The 15,817-nt window shown below is 48.5% G+C and overlaps 3 protein-coding genes, 1 long non-coding RNA gene and 1 pseudogene across 7 annotated transcripts; 2 read left to right on the forward strand and 3 right to left on the reverse strand.

The window, feature by feature from the left end:
• The first annotated feature begins 54 nt into the window (after positions 1-54).
• On the forward strand, positions 55-3,209 carry LOC120668605. Of its 3 annotated transcripts, XM_039948348.1 has the most exons (5): positions 56-231; positions 348-1,226; positions 1,333-1,603; positions 1,729-2,894; positions 2,965-3,209. In XM_039948348.1, exons 3-5 carry the CDS (start codon positions 1,509-1,511, stop codon positions 3,087-3,089), a joined length of 1,386 nt encoding a protein of 461 aa, XP_039804282.1. In that variant the 5' UTR covers positions 56-231; positions 348-1,226; positions 1,333-1,508; the 3' UTR covers positions 3,090-3,209. The 3 variants fall into 3 exon arrangements, with proteins under 3 accessions (XP_039804281.1, XP_039804282.1, XP_039804280.1); XM_039948346.1 differs by having other exon boundaries at positions 57-231; positions 1,333-2,894; XM_039948347.1 differs by lacking the exon at positions 348-1,226 and having other exon boundaries at positions 55-231; positions 1,333-2,894.
• Positions 3,210-10,180: 6,971 nt separating this feature from the next.
• On the reverse strand, positions 10,181-10,920 carry LOC120668609. The gene is made up of 2 exons (XR_005672496.1): positions 10,583-10,920; positions 10,181-10,494 (listed from the first exon to the last, which is right to left on the reverse strand). It is a non-coding gene; the product is annotated as an uncharacterized LOC120668609 (long non-coding RNA).
• Positions 10,921-11,408: 488 nt separating this feature from the next.
• LOC120668610 lies at positions 11,409-14,312 on the forward strand. 2 transcript variants are annotated; one of them, XM_039948355.1, is made up of 5 exons: positions 11,409-11,633; positions 11,830-12,556; positions 12,644-13,650; positions 13,743-13,812; positions 13,881-14,312. In XM_039948355.1, the coding sequence occupies exons 3-5, from the start codon at positions 13,127-13,129 to the stop codon at positions 14,109-14,111; spliced, it is 825 nt and encodes a 274-aa protein (XP_039804289.1). In that variant the 5' UTR covers positions 11,409-11,633; positions 11,830-12,556; positions 12,644-13,126; the 3' UTR covers positions 14,112-14,312. The 2 variants fall into 2 exon arrangements, with proteins under 2 accessions (XP_039804289.1, XP_039804290.1); XM_039948356.1 differs by lacking the exon at positions 11,409-11,633 and having other exon boundaries at positions 11,642-12,556.
• On the reverse strand, positions 14,206-14,616 carry LOC120669487 (low-temperature-induced cysteine proteinase-like). The gene is made up of 2 exons (XM_039949229.1): positions 14,374-14,616; positions 14,206-14,274 (listed from the first exon to the last, which is right to left on the reverse strand). Exons 1-2 carry the CDS (start codon positions 14,614-14,616, stop codon positions 14,206-14,208), a joined length of 312 nt encoding a protein of 103 aa, XP_039805163.1.
• LOC120668611 lies at positions 14,561-15,267 on the reverse strand (annotated as a pseudogene).
• Positions 15,268-15,817: the final 550 nt, after the last annotated feature.

Raw genomic sequence — 15,817 nt, forward strand, 5'->3', positions numbered from 1 at the left:
TTTCTTCAATTTTGCATCTTTTTTTTCCTTTTTCTTTTACAGCCCACCTGAAATGCCAATCCTACCCCAGCCCCTACAGCTCTTGTCCTCTCACGATTGAATCGATCCGTTCTGTTCGCTTTCTCCTTCCTGCGCTGCCGCTCCTAGGGTTCCTGGGGAGGAACACAACCAGTAGATGCGCACAGGCGGAATGGGCTGAATGGACATGGATCCCTCCGATTTACCTCCCGGGTAAGGCCTCTCCTCCCTAATCACTGTCCTGGTTGGGTTTCATACAGTTTCAGTTTCTTTCGATTTGGAGGAACTTACTGATCCATATACTTGTTTTTTTTCTCGGTACACGGTAGGATTGATCCGGATGCTGCGTTTAGATTGTCGGTCCAGATTTCTCAGTTCTTAGCAAAGATGGATGATGGTAGCTCTGTTGATGTGCCGCGAAAATACTATGAATGGGTTGTAGACTATTGCTGTTACACCATGTTATCTTTAGAAAAGGACTTGGCAGCAAGAGTGACTTGGGGAAGCTCCCAGCACCCTGTGATATCTGAATTTGATATGTGTACCGGCGGGGAAAGAAATTTGGGTGATGACGCAGCTTTATTATTGGCATTCTTTCAAAGAATTTTAGAAAAAAAGTTGAAGCTTTTTTTTGATGTCGAGGACAAGTCTGGACAAATGCAGTCTACTGTTATAGAGGGAGGCATGAGTAATGTCGTGTCTGACAATGTTGGCACACAAGTGGATTCAACTGATCCTCTAGATGTTGGAAATGTGATTGATTGGGACAGCCTAGAGATAGTGCCAATTCCAGAAGGACAGATAGGTGCTCCTGTCACATTGATGGATGAATATGTTATGTATGAATTTGTTGGGCTGAGAGCAGAGGATGAGAGAGCAGAGCAGGCAAGGATTGTAGCTGAAAAAGAAGCTGCAAATGGGTCTGCTCTTTTGGATAGCAACTAGAAGAGCAAGGCTTACTTGTTGATGATACAATTCTTGGAGAGGAGTCAGTTGTCTATGACATGGAAGATCCTCCAATGAAAGTTGGAACCATCTATGCTAGTATGAATGAATTCAGGGCAGCAGTGAGGCAACATGCTATAAAGGGATAGTTTCAGCTGGGAACAGAGAAATCTTGTAAAGATAATTTTAGGGGATATTGCAAAGCTGCAGGATGTCCATGGGCTATTGTGGCTACGTTGATGCTTGATGAGAAGCAAGTCAGGGTATAATCTGCATTTGTTTATATATGTTAAATAAAGAGCCATATTTAGTGCTTCTTTACTTAATAGTTGTTGTTTGCCTATAATTAACATTTATTCAATTATGCAGGTTACTCTGAACAAAGGAGATCATTTTTGTGCATCTACTGCAAGAGTTAGGACCAAGATGGCTTCATTTCATTGGGTAGCAGAGAAGGCCATTCCCTTTCTAAAGAAGGATGCTAACATGGGTGCAAAGAAACTGCAAAAAGAGTTGCAGGGAAAAATATAATGTCACAATAGGATATGGAACAGTGTGGGCTGGTAGGCAAATTGCAGCTGAAAAGATATTTGGCACCTGGGAAGAAAGTTTTGCTTTGTTGTTCAACTTCAAGGCAGAGGTAGAGCTAAAAATGCCTGGAAGTGTGGTAGAAATAGATGTCATAAATAAAGATGATGGTGTGTATTTCCACAGATTCTTTTGTTGCTTTAAACTAAGCATTGATGGGTTCCTAAATGGTTGTAGGCCATACTTGATTATAGATTCCACAGCATTTAATGGCAGATGGAATGGGCACATGACTTCAGCAGTTGCATTAGATAGACACAATTGGATATTTCCAATTGCATTTCGATTTTTTGATAGTGAGACAACAGATAACTGGACTTGGTATTTGCAGCAACTACAAAAGGCAATTGGCAACCCACCTTATTTAGCTATAAGTTCATATGCTTGCAAGGGCATAGAGAATGCTATAAAGCAAGTGTACCCTTGGGCTGAGCATAGAGAGTGCTTTTTTCACTTAATGAAAAATTTTGTTAAACAATTTCAAGGTCCTACTTTTGGTAGGATGTATCTTGCTGCCAGGACATATCAGCCAGAATATTATGAGTATTTGATGAATAAGATGTATGCAGTAAGTAAAAAGGTCAAGCCATATTTGGACAAACATCATAGTCTGATTTGGACGAGGAGCAGATTTTCAGAAGAGATTAAGTGTGAGCATATTGCCAACAATGCTGCAGAGGTCTGGAATAGATGGGTCAAAGACATTAAAGACCTTCCTATAGCTGAGCTTGCAGACACTCTAAGGTCCAAATTCATGGAACTCTATGCAAGAAGGAGAAAAATAGGTGAAAAGTTTCACGGCCACACTATGCTTCCAATTGTTGTTCGGCAATTCAATGTACTAAGTAGGAACTTAGGACACTTAAAGGTTCAAGAAGGTGGTAGGGATGAAGCTGAGGTGACTGAGATCACTACTACCCACAAGGTCATAAGACAGGTGGTGAATCTAAAGAATCAGACATGCTCATGCAGGGAGTGGCAGGTATCAGGAAAGCCGTGCCCACATGATTTGGCACTCATTATTACAACAAGAAATCCTAAGATGGAAGATTTTCTCCACCCATACTTTTCAGTCTACCATTTTAGGCTAGTTTATGCTGGAATAATTAAACCATTACCAAACAAGTCTCAATGGCCCAAGGTGGAATTTGGCTACAAATTATTGCCTCCTCTAGCAAAGAGAGCTGTAGGGAGACAGAGGAAGAACAGGATACCTGGGTGTTTAGAGAGCAAAGGAGATAAATCTAAGACCAAAGGTGCATGGAAGGTTCAATGTAAGACTTGCTTCCAACATGGTCACAGGTCATCATCACCAAAGTGTCCTATGAATGGACCCAAAAAAGGTATAAATGACTTAAATTTGCTTATTTCGTGCCAACATATATTGTAATCTCACCTGATTTATATTTGCAGGAAGAGTCGTGCAAAGCAAGGAAGACCCTTGGGTTCAGGGAAAGGAGATGCTAGTACCAGCACACCAAAAAAACAGAAGATGGCAAGGCAATCTGGAGAAGTCACATCTAGTCCTGGCCCTGTGAAGGGTCCCCTCATAAGAGGTGATTCAAATGTGATACAAATATCAGTCCCAAGAGGCTGATAACACATTTATTACATCAGATGGTACATCACCGTACAACTCTACGCGGTAATGGGCAATGAAGCTCCACTACTGCGAGGATAACAACTAAAACCCAAATAAGAACGTTAACTACGAAGAGGTCATCAGAGTCTTGCGTCATACGAAGCTTCCTGCGGGTGACCCTATCCATAGGCAAGGTTGGGTACAGAACGGAACCCCTACTTAACGTCCTCGGGAATAAAGTCTGGGTCTTTCTCTATAAAAATTAAGCAAGGGTGAGTACAAACGTACTCAGCAAGTCCAACCACACCCACAGGGGGGGTATAAATAGAATACATGCACAGGATAAATCAAGGATACGACTAGGGTTTAATTTTGCGGAAAGCTAATTTTTATGTATGAGTTTATTTTGAAACCGTGTTTTTCTTAAAACCATTCTTTTATAGCCGGTGGGGTTGATCCACACAGGATCTAAGATTTTAATAGTGGCTACCGGACTCCTCATTCGCCGTAGCACACGACACAGCTGCCGGACGCTTTTCCCAAAACAACTCACGCTAACACAACCATCCCCAGAAGAAACACTAGTTGTGTGACCAAATCGTAACTCGCCCAGTACTGTGGGCACGGCTATTCGAATAGATTTGATACTCTGCAGAGGTGTGCAACTTTACCCACAAGAGGGGTACCACAGCACGATCACTTTAGTATCGGTGCAGATCTCAACAAAGTCATTACCCACCTTAGCTAGACCTAACTAGCCAACACGGGATCCACCAAGGAGTCATTGACCTATCACCGAGGTTTAACCGGGGCATAAGTCACACAGAGCTTATCCCTTCTCCTTGATCACTCGTTGCTCTCAGCTCTCCTAATGACTATCAGGCTAACCAGTAGGGTTTATGCTAAGCCGTTGGCACATACAACTGTCAAGTGGTTTGCACGATAGTTGAGTCAGGCAAGATGACACATCAACTCGGTCCTTAATCATGACAAGACGGATATCTCCCAACCTTCTTGCTCAACCACAAGGGTACGAGCACACCCTTTGGCAATTCACACAGAAATACCATTCATCTCATCAAAACACATCTTTCATTTATTTTCAACAAATCCACCTTTTCCCTTCCCACATACTCACACATTTTTCTTTATAAATAATCATATTTGATGTGTAGTAGAACGAGTATAAGGTCCTAAACAATTCTAGCGGTGATTAACATCCACATAGAACGAATCGTATGTAGACATCAATCTAGGTGGTCAAGGAAAGGTTATAACAAGTCAAGGGTGGCTATCCAACCATGTCTCAGCAGTAAAAACATATGCAGTTTTATAAAATAGACCAATAGGTTGTGTTTATAAAACTGGGACAAAATATGCATCAAAGGATGGGATTGAACTTGCCGTTCAAAAAGCCTTTCGGGAAGTCCTGATCGGAGTACTGTCCTTCGGGTTCGGGGTCGCGGTACTGGTCCTTGCACACTTGCTCGCAGCACTGCTCGTCGACGGGTCCTTCCTCGTTCACACCGTGATCTAAGGCACACACAAACAAACACACAATAAAGAAAAAGAAATAAAGGTTTTATCATTGAGTTCGAATCGGGAAAAAATTAAGATATGGATATGGGAAAAATATTTTCAGGAGATATGGATATGGCGCGGCCGAAATTATATTAGAAATGATGTGGTAAAGTTTCGGGGCAAACAGAGGATTTTTGGCGCATGAAATGATAAGTTAAAGGTAAGTTTAGGGGCTAATCCGGGGTCTAGGGACCTATTTGTAAATACTTTTGGAAAGAAAGGACTGATTAGAATTTTGGTAAAGGTTCGGACTACTCTGGAAATTAGACAGGGACCTACTCATAAATATTTTATATAGTGGAGGGGCTTATTCATTAAAAGAAATAAGAGAGGGCCTTTTTGGCAAAAGAACCTAAACAGGGGGGAGGGCTTTTAATAGAAAAGGGAGGAGGGGAGGGGCCTTTGGGCAATTTTGCCCTTCTCCTTCCTCCTGCCGACCGAAAATAGGGGAGGGGGCGGCACACGGCGGTGGCCTTGGGCCGGCGTCCTGGAGGCGCGGCGGCGGCCAAGGATGGGGGGGGAGCGAGAGGGGACCAAGAGGATTCTATCCCCTACCTCGGCTCGAGCCGGGGCGCAGCGAGGAGGGCTGGCGATGGTGGCGGGCGGCGGCCGACTCTAGAGCTCGGCGTGGCGGTGTTGCAGGCCGAGGAGAGGGGGCACGCGGTGGTGGGCGGTTTGTGGTAGTCGTGGACGTCGCAAGGGACCTATTTATAGGCCGGGAGGGCAAGGGGAGAGGAGGGAGCGGTGGCTGGCCGGTGAGCTAGAGGACGGGCAATTAATGGTGTTGGGGCCGACGGTGGTGCTGGTGTGACACTGGGCGGTGGCGTGTAGCGTGGCGAGGCGGCGAGAGGACAGGTGGGCCGAGGGAGCGGCACAAGTGGGAGGGGGCGGCGGCCAATGGCGTGGCGGGGCGTCGCCGAGCTCGGCTCAGCCGTGCTGCGCGCCGAGGCGGCAAGTGGGTACGGCGGCGCAGCGGGACGGGACGGGACGGGACGGGACGGGGCGAGCAGAGGGCGGCCGCAAGCGGGGGAGGCGCGTCCGGGGGGCTCGGCGCTGGGAGAGGGGCCAGCGTGGGGGCGCTCGGCGTCGAGTAGAGAGCTCGGCGTCGTGCTGCGCGTACGAGGAAGGAGAGAAGGAAGAAGGAGAATGGAGGGAAAAAGAAAAAGAAAAGGGGAAAAGGAAAAAAAGAGAGGGGAAAGAGAGAGAGACACGACGGGATTCGCGGCAGCGACCGCGGGGTCGATCGAGTACGCATGGCGGTCGAGCGGTACGCAGCGCGACACGCGGAACGAGGAAATGGGGCGGCGATTGATTTCGGTGTCGGACGGCGAAAACGCCGGGAAGGATTTCGAGGAATTGGGATCTCAGACGGAAGAAGAATTTGAAATGATTCGAGCTCAGCGTCGAAAAGATTTTGAAAATATATTTTTAGCGAGTAATTTATTTGGGTGAATTTTCGGGATGTTACACCTTGTAACAAGGAGCCAATATGCAGTTAGCAACTCTAGCCCTGGCCATATGACAAGAAGGTAAAACAATTTCTGCAGCTTCAATTGTTTTATCTACTATTCTTTTCAAGAGATTTACAGTTCCTCTATTTATGTAGCCAAACTAGAGATGCAGCAAGTGGCCATGTGTAGCAGCACCGTCCAAATTAAACCGGCTTAAATGCACTAACCATCATCTTAATACTTAATCCAGTTACTGTGCACTTAAAACGGTGTAACCTGACAGGCTGTCGGGTAAAATCCCGATTAAACTACTGTACTCCAAGATCACAATTGCACTTAGACCCGTACGAAGACGAGCACAGGTGTTATCCGCATACAGAAATCTTCAAATTAAATTACAACACCAGTTTTACATAAAAGTCTTAAATACAAACAACAGAGTTCAAACGCACAGCGGAAGTTTAAAACTGAGTTCGAATACAATACGATAGCTACGACGACGATAAAAGGTGAGCTCCACATCCTGCCCACCGATGTGACGCCAACCTGCCCAATCTTCACGGGGAAGACGGGGCCCACTCGACGGTCCAACCTGGAGGAAGCGGCTGTCCAATCCAGGACGCACAGATCTCCTCGAAGTCCGCAGGGACACAACCTGCTCAGAAGGGTTACAACAACAACCCTGAGTATACTAATACTCAGCAAGGCTTACCCGACTCTGGGTATACTTAGCCCATTACCTAGACATGCAAAGCTTTTTGGCTCTGGAGTTCTTTTGCTGAAAAGCTGCTAGAAGTGAATCCTTACTTTCAATATTTTAGCTCCATTTAGTATACCAAGTATTACTAAGTTCGCCTATTCATCTAAAGCACACATGGTGGAACAGATTATCTTTTAGTAACTTCCAAACTAGTCTTTTCCATCCCGTTTTCAATTCAACTTCTTACTACGATGTGACAAAGTGACCAAGGTTCTCTTAACCGAGAGAGACGGCGAATCGATCCGATTTAACCTTGCAAGGTGGACCTAACTCACACGACACGCGTAAACCCCGTCGGGCCACACACGTCAACTGTTCCCATCATCACCCCCGACGTCTGAATCACGCCTGCCAAAACCCGGGTGAAGGGTCCCTCACAGCGAACTCCCAGAGAACTAGGAGGCGACATACACTCCCACACCCGCCATCATTCCACTCCCAGAGTAGCAGGTCGCGATTCAAAGTATCGTTGCAAATCAGGTAATTAGCTTACCGGTTTCGACTACCTCCTACTTCCGGCATGTGGTTAGTACTGTTCAAACTCAGTCATCACTGCCAACAACGGAACGGTCCTCAAACGACACAGGCGGAGATTTCTTTTCAACCATTCTATACCATTAATCCAACTCACTTCCGCCCGGTCTCCAATTCTCTTACTCAACAAAACATTTCAAAGCCAAGGCTAAGGGATCAAGATCCTAAACTCGCGAGTGACAGTAATCACTCGACTTCTACCGAAATCCTATTTAGCAGAGCATTTCTACCGACACCTGTATACTAGTATAGGCCCACGGTACCTAGGAAAACATGCATACTATGGTTCCATTCAACTCCTAGAACATAAATGCACAATACTTAATTAAACAATGCATAATTTAAATTATGGTTATGCTCCGGGGCTTGCCTTGCAGGTCAGCGGGGTTAACTAGGTCTGCTGGAGCGTGCTCAACGGCGTCCTCCTGCTGCGCTCCTGCTCGTGGCTCCTGGACCGGCTCAGCAACTAGCTCGTGGACAGCGTTGGTCGTGGCGTCTACACGAATAAAATATGTCATGCAACAATTTAGAACTCAGTGCAAGGCATAAATGCTTACGATGCGAAAACAAAGTTCAAACATTTAGCCTGAAGTGTTTCCTGCCAAAAACAACTGACAACACTTAATTAACGAAAAGAGCATGACTATGGCAAACTATAAGCAAAACCCTAACTTGCAAACATGATCTAGCAACACAATTAAACAGCGTAATGCGAAGACAGTAAAGCATGCCAAAGAATTTTTTTCCAACAAATAATGATATAGAAACACATTTCTTTTAGCCCTAGAAAAGGAAAGCAAACACTAACAGATGTACAACCACGCACAAAGGCTAAGCATATGAAAATTTTACCGTGGATTACACATGAAAGGATAAAGCCACTGCAAATTTTTCATAAGTTTTAGAGTTATAGAACAAGTGGTACAAAATAAACTAGGTTAAAGATAAAATGAATTTTCACCAGAGCAAAAGTGATAAAATGCATGATTAAGCATTTTTCCTCTGAAGATCATGATTTTAGAAAGCTAACAAAATTGGTTTGGTATTTTTCGCATTTTTCTGCGATTTTCTACGCAATTACAAAGTTTCAGCCGAGTTAAAGGAATAAATCTCAAAAACATAAAGATAAAAGGGGGCTGACAGCCGGGGCCCACTGGTCAGTGAGCCCGACCCGCCCCCCTCCTCTGCTCCCCGCGCGCCAGGCCGTGGCCGGCGAGGCGGCCAGACACCGCGGCGGCGGCGGCGGCTTGGCCCGCCCGCGGCGTGCCAGCGGTGCGGCCTGGCCCGCCCGCGGCCCAGGCGGCCCGGCGGGGCCGGCGCCCGCGGCGGCGCGGCAGGGCTCGCGCTCAGCGCGGCTCGCGGCGGCGCGGAGGCAGGGCACGGCGGCGCACGGCCGTTCCGGCCCGGCCGGCGGCGGAGGCGGCGCTAGGCGACGGGGGTTGCGGGCTGCGGCGGCTTGCGGCTGTGGGGCGCGCGACGGTGGCTGGCGGGGCGCGCGCAGAGCGGCCCGCGGCACGCGCGTGGTGGCGGCGGCGCTGCCATGGCGGCGCGGCGGTGCGGCGGCGGCGGTGGTGGCGGATTTCGGCGGGGAAAAGGACGGGAAGCGAGAGGAGGTGGCTGTGGTGCTCACCGAGGGTTCGTTTTAGGCGGGGAAGTGCCGGAGGTGGGAGCTCAACGAAGAGGGCGAAGCTCGGGTGAACTGCAATGGCGGCCGGGACGATCTGCGGCTCGATTCGTCGGAGTAGGGGCTCGGCCGCGCTCGTGGGTGGTCGGAGTGGGTGGACGGCGAGGCTGCGCAGCTCAGGACGCGAAGGATTCGAGCGGGGTGGCGAGCTAGGGCCGGGAGGGCGAACGGCGGCGAGCTCTGCTCGAGCTCGGCGTGCACTGAGGAAGAAAGAGAGGAACGGACTGGGACGGGAAGGTTCCAGGGTGCTCGCGACGATAAGGACGGCGCTCGGGCGACGAGGATCACCGGCGGTCGCGACGTGTGGCGACGCTCGCCGACGGCAGACGCCGGCATGGGCGGCCACAGTGGAACTGCTGTCGCTACAGTGAACTCGTGTGAAACAAAAATGACTCGAGTTTGACCCGTTGAAAGTCCAAATTCCATAAAGAAACTTGAAATTTGGCCAAAATAAAAGTTGTAGAGGATTAAAAGATATACAACTTTCGTTTTGGGCGGAAGTTGATTTGGAACTCAGATCAAGGACAAAAACGAGATCGAACATCGCTAAGTAGATGTTGACTAAGCGAACACGATTAGCGCTAACGACGAATTTGAGTCCATGATTAGCGAGTTAACTCAAGATTAACGAGACGATTAACACAGGGTTGTTACACCATGCAACCACTCCTAGTAGTCCAATAAAGTCTCCAGCAAAGAGAGCTGTCAAGAAAAAGCTCACTCCAAGGAAGCCAACCAAATAAGGGACATCTCATATATGTTTGTTTGGCTGAAATAATTATGTGAACCTGACAGGCAACATTGAACCTGTATGGCTGCATGCCTGCTTTTGTAATATTATTTTTGTCCATTTCTGGACATGAAACTTGGATCTGGATGTTTGAAAAATCTTGCTATGAATATGAAATTTGGTCAACCTGGATGTTTATATAAAAAGACAACTTTCTGTCAAAATTCCCCTCATATGTTAAGGCAACATGCTGTCAAATTTTCAAACGAAAAGTGGCTCAGATTGATAATTTCATTGCATAAGTAACACAACACATAACATTAGATGGTCGCCTTTCATTGCATAGTTAATCCAACAGACAACATAAGATGGCTTCTGACACAACACATCATTTTCTACTTCAGTACATACAAAAGGATGCCAAACACCACTAGGACTATATTGATGCATCCCATAACTACACAACAGCTACTTATTTTAGGTTCTATCATCTCCTCCTTGACCTCATCTAATCCCATCTGCAGTTGTTCCAATTCTTGCATCAATTCAGGGACAGCATTCATCGAAAGATTTTGCCCAATAAATCTCTTTTCCAGGAAATAAGCTTCATACACTTCTTATCTGCATTAAACTGAAATCAATCAGTATTTGATCCACAACAATTGATTAGAATTGGACTGAAACTAATGAATTCTAGGGAACAACTAACATATTCATGATTCAACAGCATGAGGAGGCACCGGGGCAACAGCTGAGAGGAGGGGCGGCGGCGCAACAGCAAGTGGCGGAGGTGCCGTAGCAGCAAGCACCGTTGGTGCTGCCACAGCAAGCGGCACATGACCGTGCCTAACCCTAGACCTGCTGCTCGCGGATGCGGATGCATGCGGCATGCCAAAAAATGGAACTGAGGGGGAGTCGTGAGATGCAATAGGAGGGGAACAGAGAGAGGCTCGCCGGAGGCGGATGGGACAGCAGCGCCGGCGGCCGGGATGAGGGCTGTCGATGAACGTGTCTTCGGGGGAGAAGTCAACGAGAGAACAGAACGGATCATTCAAGAGCTGTAGGGGCAGGGGTAGGATTGGCATTTTAGATGGGCTGTAAAAGAAAAAGAAAAGGGAAAAATGCAAAATTAAAGAAATGGATGGAAAACCCCTAAAATAAAACAATTCATGAGTTGGGAGTTAAATTCTGAAAAGCACACGAATTGAATCCCTAATTCTGAAAGGCAGTCCTATTTGATTCCATATTTTGAAATTGAGTAAATTTCACCGGCGGTCCTCGAACTTGTTCCGCGTTCTCATCCCGGTCCCGATACTTGCAAAACGTGCATTCAACATCCTAAACTTGTTTTATTGTATCATTGCCGGTCCAAACAGCCCCCGCGCGCGTCCGACAGCTGACACCGTGGATTTGGCGGGATTTTTGCCGCCTTTGCTATCACGTGGGGCGTGCATGTAAGTCTGGGCACAGGTAAAATAAGCAGAACCCCCCCTGACGTTTCCTCACTCTTATTTCGCCCCCCCCCCCCCCCCCCCTCCTCTCTTCATCGATCAGACTACCATAGTGGCAGCAGCGAGGAACACAAAGCGGCAGCGGTGGCGAGGAACACGAAGCGGCGGCGACGACGAGGAAGGCTGTTGCTTGGCCCAACCAAAGACCACGACAGTGGGGAGAGGGTTGGGCGGGTGTCTCCATCACCCTTGTCCTCTTCCCCATGGCCCCACGGAGGCGAAAGGAAGGGGAACCACCCCCTAAATACGGTGACTGCCCCTCTTCCTCATGGCTTTAGGATCTTCTCTGGTAGTAATAAATTAGGATTCGAGTCATACCTCACTGTTGTAGGTAGAAAGATTGGTTTATCAGGGGTTAGGGTTTGTTATATCTGTTGGCATGTTAGGGATTTATGGTCCTGGTAAAGCGATTTGTGGGTTTCTGAAGTAAGCTTATTTGTTGTAGGTCCCAAATCTAAGATTTTTTCAGTAGAAGTTCACCATGGTGGAGTTTTTAGTGGCATTGGAGTTGACCGTGCCTATGTAGGTGGACAGTTGGATTGGTTTGATAATGTGGAAGCTAGTAGTTGGTCTTATTTCTGGATAGAGGAATTCATCATGCTGCTTAACTATGGTTTTAGTCCCAGAAATCTAAAAGTGTATTGGTTATTGCCTGGCAAGGAGTTATCTGATGGTTTAAGGACTTTAGCATCTGATCATGACATTGAAGTGATGAAGGCAGTTGCTGATAAGGTGAAGAACTTTGTTCTCTTCTTTGATCACGAGTGGCATGAAGAACCAAAACCTGCAGCTGAACCTGAGGGGGTTAATGATCCAGAGTTTTTGGACAATGAAAACGATGTAGAAGGTCTAACCCTGGTAGCACATTGTTCCTAAGGCTATCAGATGGGCACTTCAACAACTTGTACTTTGCACTTGATGCTTGCAAGAGAGGATTTCTAAGTGGCTGCAGACCAATTATTTGTTTGGATGGATGCCACATCAAGACTAAATTTGGTGGGCAACTTTTAACTGCTGTGGGAATTGACCCAAATGACTGTATATTTCCAATAGCAATGGCAGTAGTAGAAGTAGAGTCCTTGAGCACATGGAAGTGGTTTCTAGAAACACTCAAAGAAGAGCTCAACATTGGCAACACATATCCCTGGACCATTATGACTGACAAACAAAAGGTAATTAGTCACATTTTTCATATTATTTTCTTGCAAGTTCTTATGCCATTATTTATTTCTCATGATCATTAATTTCTGTCCATGCAGGGTCTCATACCTGCAGTACAACAAGTCTTTCCAGAATCAGAGCATCGGTTTTGTGTCCAGCATCTGTACCAAAACTTCCAGGAACATTTCAAAGGTGAGAATCTTAAGAATCAGCTATGGGCATGTGCTAGGTCGAGTTCTGTTCAACAGTGGAATATTAACATGGAGGCCATGAAGGTTCTTGACTCTGATGCACACGCTTGGCTTGAGAAAATGCCACCAAACACTTGGGTAAGGGCTTTTTTCAGTACTTTCCCTAAGTGCGACATCCTTCTTAATAACAGTTGTGAAGTATTCAACAAGTATATACTTGATGCAAGAGAGCTGCCAATACTCAGTATGCTTGAAAGGATAAAGGGACAGCTCATGATTAGATTCTACAGCAAGCAGATAGAGATCAATGAGAATTGGACATGACCTGTTTGTCCAAAGATCAGAAAGAAGCTATTGAAGAATTCAGACTATGCTAACCTATGTTATGTGATGCCAGCTGGTAAGGGCATTTTCCAAGTGCAGTATAAGGGTGCTGACTATATTGTTGATATTTGCAACAAGACATGTGATTGCAGAAGATGGGATTTGACAGAAATCCCATGCAACCATGCTGTGGCCTGTCTTAGGCATGAAAGGATTCCTGCCGAGGAGGTACTCCCAGTATGCTATTCCACTGAAACATTCAGCAAGGTGTATGGTTTTAATATAATGCCTTGTGCTGACAAGAACAATTGGGAAAAGACCAATGGACCTAAAGTACTACCACCTGTGTATGAGAAAAAGGTTGGGAGGCCACCTAAATCTAGGAGGAAGCAGCCCCATGAGGTGCAAGGCAAGGATGGCCCAAAGCTGTCCAGACATGGTGTTATCATTACTTGTAGCTGGTGCAAAGGCCAACATCACAATAGAGCTGGATGCAGTCTTAGGAAGCTGGGAGTTAATCCTATTGCTCATAGCAATCCAAATCCTGTTATTGATGAAAATGTGCTAGATGATGAACCTGTCATCACCCAGGTAATAGTGTTACCTCATACATGCTCTCATAGTGTCACAAATGCTTTTATAATATCATACATGCATGCATTCTGATCCTAGTGTCTTTGTCGGAAACTGGTCACTCGCAAGCTGCACATGTTCAACTTCAGGACACCATGTTATCACAAATGATACAAGAGGTAAGGTGGGCAAAAACTTATTCTTACATTGCAATCATTTTTTCATTGACACCATGCTAAATCTGCAGGCTTCAAGTATTGTTGCTCCATACCAACCTCTAGGATCTCCGCCAGATTGTTCTTATATTGCAGCCAACCAACCTGTTCCACAGCCTATTCCACCCACCACTGCATCCAAAGCTGTCAAGGCAGCACTGAACAAGCGCAAGGCTGCAGGAAACAAGTCGAAGGATGCAACAGGGAAGAAAGCAAAGGCCACAAGGAGTAAGACTGTGGGTAACGCTACAAAGAAGAAGTAATCAAGAAGCCACCTTTTGTGAATGGCCGCTTCTACTAACCCATTTTGTGAATGAAAGAAGCTGAGACGGTAACGGGCTGGCTCGCCACCGCCTCCTACAACGCCGTCTCGTTGTTGGTCGCCACATCCACGAAGTTGTCTATGGTCACAACCTTCTCATTCACCTGCAATTGAAGAAGAAGACGCAAATCGACCTCGATCATCATCAGTTCCGATCAAATTGCAATCTAGTGCAGCAGGTTGTTAGATGATGCAGTACCGACCCGGTTAGCGTCACAAGTGCCGTCCGTTCCGGTGAATGGGTAGTCGGCCTCGGTGTCGATCCCGCCGTTGTCGATGACGAACTGGAAGGCGTTCTGCATCTCTCCGCCGTTGCAGCCGTTGTCCTGGCCGTCGCAGTCGATCACCTCCTGCTCCGACAGGGAGATCAGGTTGCCCGTGACGATCGAGTTGATCCCCTCCATGGCTGCCACTGCCGAGAACGCCCAGCACCCACCAGCGTGCATCGCTCACGGCCAAGAGATCATCAGATAACTCGCCGGACTACCGGAGGAGAAATACTCTAGCAGCTCCACTTCGTCAGCGAAGTTATTAATGGAGCGGAGCACGGACCGCATTGCGCTTGGTTCTTGACCCCGGTGACGGCACCGAGCTGGCGCCAGTCGACGGTGTCGGGGAGCTGGTCGCCGTGTCGGCGCGGGTAGCGGGTGCTCCCTGCCCGGCGCGCCGCGGCGGCCGCGGTACTCCTCGACGGTGAGGTCGGCGAAGGGAGTGAGGCCTAGGCGGAAGCCGTGGAGCCCCGCGTCCGCCTCCGCGTTGTGGGCGTCGATGTAGCGGAGGTTGTCGCGGAACACCTCCAGGCGCAGCCGGTCCTCCTCCTCGCCGCCGGCCAGGTCGCAGTTGCCGGCGGGCGGGCGCGGGCGGCCGTGCTCCGACTTCCACGCCGCGTACATGCGCCGCACCTCCTCCTCCGCCCGCTCCGCCGGCGGCGGGACGATGGCGTAGGGGTGGCGGGCCGCCACGGCGGAGGCCAGCGCCAGCGCCACCGCGAGCTCGAGCAGCGCCGCGGTGGGCACCTGGGAGCGTGGTGGACGCATGGCGATCGTTTTGAGTTGGCGAGAGAGACGATGAGAAGAGAAGATCTGTGAACTGTTGCGTGTCACTGCCGGGGGCCGTGGCTTAGCCTGTGAACGGCCCGAGCATTTTATAGCCGAACGAGGCAACGAACTGGGCCACCCGGGCCCACCGCTAACACGACTCAGCAATAGGGTGAATCCTATACATCTTTCACGAGATTTTTTCATATCCAACTTTCAGTATTTGAGATTCGTACAAACAACTATAGCCCTTGGATCCAACTAACCCCTAGCTTCTTCTCTCTCCCTCCCTCCTCCTTCCTCTCTCTCTCCCCAGCACCTCCCGCGCGCTGCGCGGCATCGGCGCCTTGCCGCAACGCCGGCCGTGCTCCACGCACCGGCGCCCTGCGTGCCCCGCAGGCCCCGCGTGCTCCGCCGGCCACGCGCCACACGCCGCCACGGCCTCGGGCGTCGCACACGCCCCCGCCGACCGCCGCGGGCCACGCGCACCTCATGCACCCCTGCCGGCTGCCGCGGGCCATGCGCCCTGCCACGCGCTGCCGCGGGCCACGCGCGCCGCCCGCACCCCGCGCTGCCGCTAACCGCCGGCACCAGAGAAGAAGACGGAGGA

Source organism: Panicum virgatum, chromosome 4N (genome assembly GCF_016808335.1).
Source record: "Panicum virgatum strain AP13 chromosome 4N, P.virgatum_v5, whole genome shotgun sequence".
Taxonomy (NCBI): Eukaryota; Viridiplantae; Streptophyta; class Magnoliopsida; order Poales; family Poaceae; genus Panicum; species Panicum virgatum.

What these genes read in the sequence shown, in the direction of transcription:
- LOC120668610 (XM_039948355.1), top strand. Translation starts at nt 13,127, where the DNA reads ATGCCAGCTGGTAAGGGCATTTTCCAAGTGCAGTATAAGGGTGCTGAC. An exon ending in GATGAACCTGTCATCACCCA is followed by an intron (nt 13,651 to 13,742) that starts GGTAATAGTGTT and finishes AGTGTCTTTGTC; the next exon opens with GGAAACTGGTCACTCGCAAG. An exon ending in TATCACAAATGATACAAGAG is followed by an intron (nt 13,813 to 13,880) that starts GTAAGGTGGGCA and finishes CTAAATCTGCAG; the next exon opens with GCTTCAAGTATTGTTGCTCC.
- LOC120668605 (XM_039948347.1), top strand. Translation starts at nt 1,442, where the DNA reads ATGCTAACATGGGTGCAAAGAAACTGCAAAAAGAGTTGCAGGGAAAAA. An exon ending in TATGAATGGACCCAAAAAAG is followed by an intron (nt 2,895 to 2,964) that starts GTATAAATGACT and finishes TTATATTTGCAG; the next exon opens with GAAGAGTCGTGCAAAGCAAG.
- LOC120669487 (XM_039949229.1), bottom strand. Translation starts at nt 14,616, where the DNA reads ATGCACGCTGGTGGGTGCTGGGCGTTCTCGGCAGTGGCAGCCATGGAG. An exon ending in GCACTTGTGACGCTAACCGG is followed by an intron (nt 14,275 to 14,373) that starts GTCGGTACTGCA and finishes CTTCAATTGCAG; the next exon opens with GTGAATGAGAAGGTTGTGAC.